This window comes from Gopherus evgoodei, chromosome 1 (genome assembly GCF_007399415.2).
Source record: "Gopherus evgoodei ecotype Sinaloan lineage chromosome 1, rGopEvg1_v1.p, whole genome shotgun sequence".
In the NCBI taxonomy this organism is placed as follows: Eukaryota; Metazoa; Chordata; order Testudines; family Testudinidae; genus Gopherus; species Gopherus evgoodei.
The window spans coordinates 316,056,949-316,069,433 of record NC_044322.1 but is presented as its reverse complement, the minus strand read 5'-3'; the positions used below and the strand labels follow the sequence as shown (position 1 = coordinate 316,069,433).

General features: G+C 43.7%; 1 protein-coding gene across 1 annotated transcript in view; it reads right to left on the bottom strand.

Annotated features, from left to right (window-relative positions):
• The window catches only part of ZNF277 (zinc finger protein 277), an 87,239-nt gene that overhangs the window by 38,711 nt on the left and 36,043 nt on the right, over window positions 1-12,485 (bottom strand). Inside the window, exons 3-4 of the mRNA XM_030549019.1 lie at window positions 4,111-4,199; window positions 1,994-2,076 (exon numbers count right to left, since the gene is read on the bottom strand). Coding sequence (XP_030404879.1) covers window positions 1,994-2,076; window positions 4,111-4,199 — 172 coding nt within the window. The remainder of the gene's footprint in view (window positions 1-1,993; window positions 2,077-4,110; window positions 4,200-12,485) is intronic.

The following is a 12,485-nucleotide window of genomic DNA, read 5'->3' as shown; positions in this document are numbered from 1 at the left end:
GATCTGACATTTCTAACATTCAGAAAAGGGCAGAAAAAATGATGAATTCTTTAGTTTTCATAAAACAGCAGTAAAGGGCACTGTCATAAACAGATAGTTAAGGGTTAATGCCTCTTTTACCTGTAAAGGGTTAAGAAGTTCACCTAGCCTAGCTGACACCTGACCAGAGGAACCAATGAGGGAACAAGATGTTTCAAAAGGAAGGAGGGAAGTTTTCCTTTGTTTAGAGTCTCAGTTTCAGCCAGAGTGAAAAAGATCAAGGAACCAGCCTCTTATCAGAGTAGTAAGTTTTAGAAAGGGATGAATACGTTTATGTTTATTTTCTCTGTAACTTGTCTTGGTACCATTAAGGGAATTATCAAATTTGGGTATTCTTGTGTGTATTAAGATTTTGCCCAGGGGAACATCCTCTGTGTTTTGAATCTGTTGTCTGAGAGAGTAGCTTGTATGCTGATCTCTCCCAGAGGCTTTTCTTTTACCTTTCTTTTCTTTAATTAAAAGCCTTTTTCTTAATACCTGATTGATTTTTCCTTGTTTTTAGATCCAAGGGGATCGGATCTGGATCCACCAGAAGTTGGTGGGAAAAGGAGGGGAGGATGGTTGATTTCTCCTTGTTTTAAGATCCAAGGGGTTTGGATCTGTGTTCACCAGGAAAGTGGTGAAGTCTCTCAAGACTACCCAGGGAAGAAAAGTAGTGCTTGTGAGTGGTGGCAGCGATACCAGATCTAAGCTGGTAATTAAGCTTAGAAGTGTCCATGCAGGTCCCCACATCTCTACTCTAAAGTTCAGACTGGGGAAGGAACCGTGACAGGCACAAACATTTAAAATTTTTTTTTAAACTTCATGGTTAACCTTTGGATAAATGCAATGTTTGCTTTGGGCCAAATCCTGCACTCCTGGCTGCAGTCGAGAAAGTCCCTAATTGCAGATGAGCTGGTGTGGGTCTGACGCAAATAAACCCCAAACCCCATGCACAGCCTAGCTCTGTTCTGCAGACTCCCTGGGCTATTTTTATTGTGGTATCGAACAAAGGCCCTGATTGGGAGTGGACCTTATTGTACGTAAGCACTGTGAACACATGCTAGAAGATGTGGACCCTGCCCCAAAGAATTTACAATTCAGTACCCAGGTTCTGGGGACAGATCAGAAGAGAAGCAGGGTAGGGACCAATGGATTTACTGCCCGTTTTCCCTTCCCCATCTACCCACCCACTGGTACTATCACAGCATTTTCACAAGATGTACACAGCAATGAAGATTTCACATTTTAGGGCAATTCCTGCTTCCTCCTCTGAAGGCACAGAGAACCCCTGGCAGTGAAGCTAATGTGTGTGTTCGGGAGGGGGAAGGGAGGAGGGAGGGAAAGGAGGATTTGGAGTACTGTGTCAGGGATACACATATTCCATAGGCCCAGAGGATTCACTGCGGCCCAATCTTCTGGTGCGCACTCAAGTGTCGGTGGGGTGCATTGGACTACAGAGCACTTCTTCAATCCGTGGGCTAATGTAGCTCTGCAGAGTGGCTAAGAAAAGATACAGCTTCCCTCTCATCTGCCAAGCCAAAACTACTGGGTAGGGCAGGGTGGGTGGCTAGCAGGAGGATTTGGCCTTTGTAAACCCTCAAAATGCCATTCTTGTATTCCCATTTTTTAAACCACAGGATTGGTGTATTATTATTACACACAGGAAAGTTTGTGCTAATGTGTGGCGCATTCTTGCAAGGAAAAATTATTCAGCACGTTCAGCTCTTTTTTTGCTCTGGGAATATTTCCCACGAGTAGAACACTGACATACAGTCTGCAGGTAAAACTACTCCAAGAAAATGTGTTTTGTTGTGTTTTTAAACTAGCTATCGGGAAACAAGCTAAAATCAAGATTAATCTCTGCAGTTTAGCATAAAATGCCTTCCTCTAAGTCCATACAAATGTACATATTTGATTTTACATTATGTTGTTTCAGTTCTTAAGGTACTTAGTCCTCAAAATAATTACTTACCAGTCTCTTTTGCTGGAGCTGTTCTCTTAGTAATCTGTCTTCTGGTAAAACATCACATAAAAGAAAATAATTGTCCTGTTCCTCTGTTAAGAGATTAGGAAATAAATGTAAAGGAGACATTTGCAGCTGTTTTGCATATTGTGATAAAGTTCCTCCTCTGCCTTGGTGGGGCCTGCGCTTATTGGTGGATTTTGCTAACCTCAGAGATCTTCCTGTGTTTGATCAGGAGTTGGGAGGTTTTGGGGGGAACCCGGCCCGCCCTCTACCCTAGGTTCCAGCCCAGGGCCCTGTGGACTGCAGCTGTCTAGAGTGCCTTCTGGGACAGCTACACGACAGCTACAATTCCCTGGGCTACTTCCTCATGGCCTCCTCCCAACACCTTCTTTGTCCTCATCACAGGACCTTCCTCCTGATGTTTGATAACGCTTGTACTCCTCAGTCCTCCAGCAGCACGTCCTCTTGCTCCCTTACGCACACAGCACTAACTGGAGTGAGAGCCTTTTTATACCAGGTGTCCTGATTAGCCTTAATTAATTCTAGTAACTTCCCAACTGGCTACAGGTGTCTTAATTAGCCTGCCTGCCTTAATTGGTTCTAGCAAGTTCCTGAGTGTTCTGGAATAGTCCCTGTTATCTTACCCAGGGAAAAGGGACCTGCTTAACCTGGAGTTAATGTATCTACCTTCGAGCACTCTCTTGTAGCCATCTGGCCTGACCCTGTCACAATATATTCTGCCCTGTAACATGCTCAACCTTTATTTTTTCCCTCAGCCTCAGATAGAATTAGACTGTTTCAGTTAAATATTTTAAAAATTAATGTAATTTTCATTTTAAGAGAACTACAGTTTTTTTTTATACTGCTGGAGTTATTTGTGGGTCAAAGCCAGGCATAGCTAGGTAAAATCTCATTAATATAAATGGACTTGCAGCCATTTACACCACCAGTCAATTTATATAAGGCCAGAATGTGCATAGCCCTTGCACTTTCTTGTGCCCCCTCTGCTGTATATAGGTTCTTATATTGCCCTTGTCATTGTCGTAGCCAAACATGTTCTGGTTGTGTATTTAATGATGCAACTAACATCTGCAATATGTGGTTAGCTCTCTCACTCTCTTTTGCTCACCAGAAAGAGAATTGATTGATTGAGTGTGTGTGTGTGTGTGTGTGTGTGTGTGAGAGAGAGAGAAAGAGAGAGAGAGAGAGAGAGTGAAAATAGTGTTTTATTTTTATATACACATTGCTATGAGTTTATATTAGAGAAAACAAGGCTGAAGAAGTTTGACCTGAACTGGGATATAGGGGTGGTCAGGTTTGTGATGGTCCTTAGTTTTTGAGGGAGCTCATTCAACAGCCTCAGACTGGCCCCTGAGAATGATCTGTCTCCTACCCAGAAAGAATGTTCCATGGTGCCAGAGAAGCAGAGCTGTCGACCACAGTGTTCATCTTGGCACTCTTAGTGCACTGAATAGTTCCTCCTGCAGCAATACTTCCCACAGAATGCATCCGACGAAGTGGGTATTCACCCACAAAAGCTCATGCTCCAATACGTCTGTTAGTCTATAAGGTGCCACAGGACTCTTTGCTGCTTTTACAGATCCAGACTAACATGGCTACCCCTCTGATACTTCCCACAGAGTGGAAGAAGAAGTGAATAAGAGTTAGCCATAGAGGTAGGATGTGCGGAGCTGAAGTAGTTCAGTGGGTGTGCTTCCCTGCACATTGGGGCAGCTCTGTGAGAACTGTGCCTCCCATTCACACAGCCGGTATCTGAGCTCCCTTTGCAGAGCAATGCTGCTTCCAGGGCTTGATCCTGGAAGTTGCGGGGCACCCTGGCCCAGATCCAGCAAAACACTCAAGCATGTACTTAGGCTCACTCCTATTCAGCCGAACATTTAAGCGCATGTTTAAATCCCTCTGAAGTCAGTGGACCTAAGCATGAACGTAAGTGCTGAGCTGAATAGGTAGGAGCTTACACATGTGGTTAAAGTTAAGCACATACTTAAGTACTTTGCTGGACTGGTGCCCGATTGCTCACTATTTTAAAGGACTGAGTCTGTAGCACAGGCCACAGTGAATCAGGTAAGGAAATGAGCAGCGTAGATAAGGAGTGCACTTACCTATTGGAGCTTCTGAATTTGTTCTTATCACACTACAGAAATCTGTGATGGGCTGCTCCGTGAATCTCTTCTTCCAATATAAAATGTATCTTTAAAAAAAAGAGTGTGCATGTGTGAAGGAGGAGCCTTTACTATAAAATACTGTATTTCCTAAACTACTGGTCCATTGTATCCTACTCCCATCCTTTTAATTCTCATTTCAGAGTTTTTTTAAATGTAAAATTACTTATCCAATGCTGATTCTGTAGAGCTGCCATGTACTGTGAGACTATATTTTAATAAAGTGATATTGTTCTCCAGTTCATGAAAGTTATTCAGATTCACTGAAGCAGATTTCAACGAAAACAGGCCTGATGCAAAGTTCACTGAAGTCAGTGAAAAAGACTTCTACTGGCTTCAATGAGCTTTGGATCAAGCTTCACATAAGTAAAAGGAGTTAGTCACATCTTTAGAAAGACCCATCACTTGGTTACATTTTTACTAAAAAGAACTTCTACATTCCCAAAATACTAGCTATAAATGGGATATTCCTATATGTGGTATCCCTTTACCATTTCCATTTACTTTGCAGCAAACCTTAAAATAGGAAGATATTTTCACGTTTGTTTTTAAATTAGTGAACCTCTCCTACTCTGAAGTTCTAAGGAGAGTGATGCTGCATAACAAAAAATCAAGTTAGAAGTTCATCTCACAAGATTGCGCTAACAGCACTCCAGTGTTTACTCTTTCTGGAACAGGTTAAGACTCAGAGTTATGAGACACATGCAGAAACACAAAACATGTTGAAGCATCAACTTGACACACTTGAATGCTTTTAGACCAAATATTTGGTAATGGGCACACAAGGTATAACAATATCCAATGGTTGCAAATTGAAGCTGGACAAATTCAAGTTTTTAACAGTGAGGTTAATTAACCACTGGAAGAACTTACCAAGGGTGTGGTAAATTATCCTTCACTGGCAATTTTAAAATTAAGATTGGATGTTTTTCTAAAGGATATGCTCCAGTTCAAACAAAAACTGAATCAGGGAAATTCTATAGAGGGTATTTTATGCAAGTGATCAGATACTAGAGCATAGGTCCCCAAATGTAGGACAGGAACATTTAGGGGGTGCAGAGGAGCACAGGCCAGCGCCCACAGGGAGTTGGGAGGAAGTGTCTCCCAGCCCCGCTCCGCTCCCAGCTCCGCTCTGGCCCCACCCCCAGCTGCAACCCAGGCTCCTGTCCCTGTGCCTGTCCCACCCACAGCCTTGGCTCCTGACCCCAGGCCAGCAGCAACTCTGCACCCAGCCCTGGCCCCACCCTCGGCCCCTGGCCGTGGCTCCATTCCTGGCCCTAGCCCTGCTCCTGCCTCAGACCTGCCTCTAGCTGTGGCCCCAGTCTCTGCCCCCTTATCCCTGTCCCCATCCCCAGCGGGAAAGCAGGTTGTAGACAAGGGTAAGGGGAGCATGATGCTGAAAAGTTTGGGGACCGCTGCACTAGAGGATCACAGTGATTCCTTCTGGCTTTATAATCAGTTAATTATGGCTGCATTCATAGGAAAATATAGCAATCCAAGGGCCTGTCTACACAACACTTAGTTTCCAGCAAGCTAGGGTGTTAATCTTGTTGGATTAAAAGTAATAATTCATAATTTATGTTGTAGAAAAAGTAAGAAAGAATGATTCCAGAACAGACCCCAGATTTAGCCTGACCATTAGAAAGAAATATGTCAGCCTGCTCTCTCAACCTGCTGAGTTTGTGCTAATTGAAACAGGCCTGCCAGTTTGCAAGGTCTGTGGTAATTGTAGAAAAACATCCAGAGACAAAGAGTTTGTACTACAAGTAACAAGATAACACCTGTCCTTTATGGCTGGTACAACTTTGTTTTCCTGAACTCCAGAATAAGATTTGTGAACCCCCTCCACTCTTGCATGCTTATCTTCAAGTAGCTGAAGTACCTACGAGAGGGGATGCCATTTTAGATTTGGTTTTGGTGAGCAGTGAGGACCTCGTAGAAGAAATGGTGGTAGGGGACAACCTTGGTTCGAGTGATCATGAGCTGATTCAGTTCAAACTAGATGGAAGGATAAACGAATGTAGATCTGGGATTAGGGTTTTCGACTTCTCGAGGGCTAATTTTAAAGAGTTAAGGAAATTAGTTAGGGAAGTGGATTGGACGGAGGAACTTGTGGATTTAAATGCGGAGGAGACCTGGAAATACTTTAAGTCGCAGCTGCGGAAATTGTCGGAAGCCTGCATCCCAAGAAAGGGGAAAAAAAACATGGGCAGGAGTTGTAGGCCAAGCTGGATGAGCAAGCAACTCAGAGAGGGGATTAGGAAAAAGCAGAAAGCTTACAGGGAGTGGAAGAAAGGCGGGATTAGCAAGGGAAGCTACCTCGGTGAGGTCAGAACATGTAGGGATAAAGTGAGGAAGGCTAAAAGCCGCATTGAACTGGACCTTGCAAAGGGAATCAAAACCAATAGTAAAAGGTTCTACAGCCACATAAATAAGAAGAAAACAAAGAAAGAAGAAGTGGGGCCGCTATACACTGAGGATGGAATGGAGGTTAAGGATAACCTAGGCATGGCCCAATGTCTAAATAACTACTTTGCCTCAGTTTTTAATAAGACTAGTGAGGGGTTTAGCGATGATGGAGGGATGATAAATGGGAATGTGGATATGGAGGTGGATATTACCGCAACTGAGGTAGAGGCCAAACTTGAACAGCTTAATGGGACAAAATCGGAGGGCCCGGACAATCTCCATCCGAGGATATTAAAGGAAGCGGCGTATGAAATTGCGAGCCCGTTAGCGAGAATTTTTAAGCAATCGATAAACTCGGGGGTTGTGCCGTACGACTGGAGAAATGCTAACGTAGTTCCTATTTTTAAGAAAGGGAATAAAAGTGATCCGCATAATTATAGGCCTGTTAGCTTGACATCTGTAGTATGTAAGGTCTTGGAAAAAATTTTAAGGGAGAAAGTAGTTAAGGTCATAGAGGTCAGTGGTAATTGGGACGAATTGCAACATGGATTTACTAAAGGTAGATCGTGCCACACCAATCTGATCTCCTTCTTTGAGAAGGTGACGGATTACTTAGATAAAGGAAATGCGGTAGATCTAATTTACCTCGATTTCAGTAAGGCGTTTGATACAGTTCCACATGGGGAACTGTTAGTTAAATTGGAAAAGATGGGGATGAATATGAAAGTTGTAAGGTGGATAAGGAACTGGTTAAAGGGAAGACTCCAGCGGGTCGTATTGAAGGGTGAACTGTCAGGCTGGAAGGAGGTTACTAGTGGAGTCCCTCAAGGATCGGTTTTGGGACCGATCTTATTTAACCTTTTTATTACTGACCTTAGCACAAAGAGTGGGAATGTGCTAATAAAGTTTGCGGATGACACAAAGCTGGGGGGTATTGCTAACACGGAGAAGGACTGGAATACTATTCAGGAAGATCTGGACCACCTTGTGAACTGGAGTAATAGTAATAGGATGAAATACAATAGTGAAAAGTGCAAGGTCATGCACTTAGGGATTAATAATAAGAATTTTAGATATACGTTGGGGACGCATCAGTTGGAAGCAACAGAGGAGGAGAAGGACCTTGGGGTATTGGTTGATAGCAGGATGACTATGAGCCGCCAATGTGATACGGCTGTTAAAAAAGCAAATGCGATTTTAGGATGCATCAGGCGAGGTATTTCCAGCAAGGATAAGGAGGTGTTAGTACCGTTATATAAGGCGCTGGTGAGACCCCATCTGGAATATTGTGTGCAGTTCTGGTGTCCCATGTTCAAGAAGGATGAATTCAAACTGGAACAGGCCCAGAGACGGGCTACTAGGATGATCCGAGGAATGGAAAACCTGCCTTATGAAAGGAGACTCAAAGAGCTTGGCTTGTTTAGCCTGGCCAAAAGAAGGCTGTGGGGGGATATGCTTGCTCTATATAAATATATCAGGGGGGTTAACGTTAGGGAGGGAGAGGAATTATTTAAGTTTAGTACTAATGTAGGCACGAGGACGAATGGGTACAAACTGGATATTAGGAAGTTTAGACTTGAAATTAGACGAAGGTTTCTAACCATTAGGGGAGTGAAGTTCTGGAACAGCCTTCCGAGGGAAGTAGTGGGGGCAAAAGACTTATCTGGCTTTAAGACTAAGCTTGATAAGTATATGGAGGGGATGTTATGATAGGATAGTTTAATTTGCGCAACTGATCTTGGATTATCACCAGATAAGTCTGCTCAATGGTCTGCTGGGAGATGTTGGATGGGATGGGAACTGAGTTACTGCAGAGAATTCCTTCTTGGGTGCTGGCTGGTGAGTCTTGCCCACATGCTCAGGGTTTAGCTGATCGCCATATTTGGGGTCGGGAAGGAATTTTCCTCCAGGGCGGATTGGCAGGGGCCCTGGAGGTTTTTCGCCTTCCCCTGCAGCGTGGGGCATGGGTCGCTTGCTGGTGGATTCTTTGCAGCTTGAGGTCTTCAAATCAATTTTGAGGATTTCAATAACTCAGTCCTGGGTTAGGGGTTGTTATAAAAGTGGATGGGTAGGGTTCTGTGGCCTGCCTTGTGCAGGAGGTCAGACTAGATGATCATATTGGTCCCTTCTGACCTATGAGTCTATGAGTCTTGTTTGTTTCCTTTTAGATGTTACAAGTGGGATAAATAGGCTTATTGAAGTCTGCCATGTCCCACTGATTTTAGAATGATTATGTTAAAGGATGGGTAGCTGATAAAATGCAGATGTGACAGGATATACGTTGGAGTGTGAGTGTGACTGTATGCATGATTGAATGAGGAATGAAAGATTAAAGGTTGAGATGCCAGCCTTAAAATAAGACCGTTAGGCTGAAGAATACAGTGGATGAGATAGCCCGACAACCCAGAGGGCATACTTGCCCTCGGGACAGAGGGGCTGAAGAGCCAAAGAACAAAGATGAAAATGTACTGTCATTTCATCATTGCTGTGCCATCTGCGGCCTTGGCTACACTGGCACTTTACAGCGCTGCAACTTTCCCGCTCAGGGGTGTGAAAAAACACCCCCCTGAGCGCTGCAAGATACAGCACTGTAAAGCCTCAGTTGAATCAGTGCCGCAGCGCTGGGAGCACGGCTCCCAGCGCTGCAAGCTACACCCGTAGAGGATGTGGTTTACGTGCAGCGTTAGGAGAGCTCTCCCCCAGTGCTGGCGCTCTGACCACACTCACACTTCAAAGCGCTGCCGCAGCAGCGCTTTGAAATTTCAAGTGTAGCCATACCCTATGTGATTGACTATCACCTCAAATGTGAGAACAGTGATTGATTATCACGTCAAAAATGAAAACAACATGATGAAGCAAACCCTGTAAACTTGTGAGAGGATAAATCCCTATAAAGACAGATCCTGAAGACTGAGGACTTTGGGTCTGATTCTGCAAACCAACTTCCAGGAGCATCAGATGCGCATCTGACAAGGCCCTGCTCCCTCCTTGCATCCAGGCCACCTGGCCAGTGGCTTGGCACGAGCAACTCTGAGGCTGGTAACTATGATAACAACCTTGCAGAACCTGTGTGTGTATAAATGAATGTGTGAATGTGACATTGAATGGAATGTTATAGCTATAACTGACTGCTTACTATGCTTCTTTCTGTATTCACAACAAACATGGCATATTGCCTTATACCCTTTAATAAGATCCTGCTGCTTTTTATTTTCTTGGTATAACAATCTGCCCTGCCCTAAGTGTCCACTCAGACAGTACTGCCATGCTAAGAGTTCCACAAAGAGCTGTAATCCCATTTCAAAGCAGTAGGTCAAAGTGCACTGTGGAATTGCTAGTGCACTGCAGCAATGTCCACATGGACATTTAGTGTGTGGCAGGCTAGTACAGGGTTGTGTATACCCCAGTCTGCCACAAACAAAGTGTTTGTGTAAAGAAGCTCCAGGTCTCTCTGCTCTGCTCTGAAACTGAAAGAACTTCCAAAATATCATAACCGCATCTCAACTTTAACAAGGAGATAATGAACGTCTCTACAAGAAATTTGGGACAAAAAAAGAGACTCCACTCAGAGAAGATTTTTTTTGCAGAGAAACAGATTGAGGCCTGTAGCTAGGCTAACAGAAATAGAAATGCAGAAACATCCTTCCCCTGCCACCTGCCAAAAACCAAAAACAACAACAACCCCTCCCCCCAACTCTAACCACCCTCAACTGGGAAAGATTTCTCCAGAAAATCCTGCAACAATTGCAATTAATGTTTAGACCAAGATTTTGTTATTATTTATTACTTGTATTACAGTAGGACTAACAAGCCCTAACCAAGATGAGGGCCCCCATATGTTAGAAGTCACTGCACAAACAGATAAAAGACGGTTCTTGTTCCAAAAAGCTTACAGATATGGAGGGGGGGGAGAGGGGAAAATGAAAACTAGAACACTCTACCTGCTAGCTATTTGGAATTCTAAAATTAAACATGATCCTGAAAACACTTATATATGTGGTTAACCTTACTCAAGAGGTGACACAGTGGGACGACTCACGAGCATAATGTGTAAATGTGTGCAAGATCAGAGCCCAAATTGTCTGTGGAAATTATATTCTGTTAAGTAGATGCTAAGAATTTTAAAAAAAATACACATTGGTAAGTTAAAACATTTCAGATACTATTGTTGTAAGGATCCATTAAAATTTTTACAACTGAAAGACAGGAGAAAAATGTTTTTCTTTTTTTTCAATTGGTTTATTTTGTGTATAATCAAGTTTCCTTGTTGCCCTGAATAGTCATCTTCTAGGAGGAAATCTCCAGAGATTTGCAGGCTAAAATGCTGTGGACAGAGGTCCCTACAGCTCCCTCCTACCCCGGCAAGCCCTTTCAATAGCTAAAAAAGTCTAACCCCACAGGGTAGAAGTAACAGGGCTTATGCAGAACTGGAGATGGTACAGCAAGCAAGACAAAGCATGCTGCAAAGTTGTAGCTTCACCATTTCACATCCTGCTGCCACTTTCAAGCAGGTTTGGTTTCTTTCCACTTGCATTAGCAGAGAAGAGAATCTAAACAGCAATTTTCTAGAAAAGGTGATTTTAAACTACATTTCTGTTTAGCCAGAACAATCCCAACAGACCTTAATTAGCATTCCTTTAGTGAACACTTCTTTTTTTGTTTATATGAAGAAACTAGCATTATCTCCAAAGAAGACTGCATTCTTGCTTTCAGCATTAAAACAGAAACAAGTGCCATTATTTGATTTTAGCAATGTTAAGCTTACACTTCTGAACAATGAATGATTCTTAGGGTTTTATGTGGCCTACTTTTCATTTTCCATGTTTCATCTTAATCTTTCACATTAAACCATGGTATTTAGACATAAATCACTGCTCTGTGAGCCTGATCACAAGAATCTAGAAAGTGGGTATTGTGTAAGTGCCAAGACCTACTTTGTTTCAACTGGATAATTTACCTATTAAAATGTATCATTCCAACAAAGCAAACAACAAAAGAGAGCATATAGGAGCCAGCCTGGTGGCCTAATACCACACACTACCAAGTGGCAGGGTAGCGTTCCAAGCAAGAGATTATTCACAAATCCACATCTAGATGTGTGAGCCAGCTGGGCCTGAGCTGGATGCTGAGGAAAGAGCTGGGATGTCCAATGATGTAACTGTGGAAGGGGTCTCAGTAACATGGATATGACAATACTGCATGGCACAGTCAAGTGGAAATTATATGGAACAATAAAGGCCTAATTAGGGTAAATTGATATGACTTCTTAGGCCAGTGGTCCCCAACCTTTTTGTGGCCAGTAGGACATTCATGTTTTCAGAAGAGTGTGGCGGGTGCCAACAGTTTTTCAAGGCTTATTTTGTATTTGTACCTTAAATAATATGAAAAACATCAAATTTAATATAACATAATATATGAATCCAGAGAGAAGAGAGAAGCTGGAGAGAAGCCGCAAAGACAAAGAACACCGGCGCCCACAGCCTGCAGTCCCGGAGTTGTCTGTCCCCGGCATGTTCGGGACCGTGGCTTCTCTCCATCTTAAGCCACGGACCTGCACCTGCCTGGGACTGAGAACACCAGTGCCCACAGCCTGCAGTTCCGGAGCTCTGTCCCCTCAGGCGCGGGGCCACGGCTTGTCTCCCCTGCTAGGCACTAGGTGGGCCCCGCACCTGCTGGGAACAGAGAACACCACGCTCGCAGCCTGAGTTCTCTGTCCCCATCAGGAGTGGGGCTGCGGCTTCTCTCCGCTGCTGGGCACTAGGCAGGCACACAAATGTCATGGCATCCGAGGGCACCACGTTGGGGACCACTGTCTTGGGCAATCCTTCCATCACTAAATTCTAAATTACTCATGCCCGACAGAGAACAAGGCAAGATAGAAAGAACTAGCTAGAAAGTAACCATGC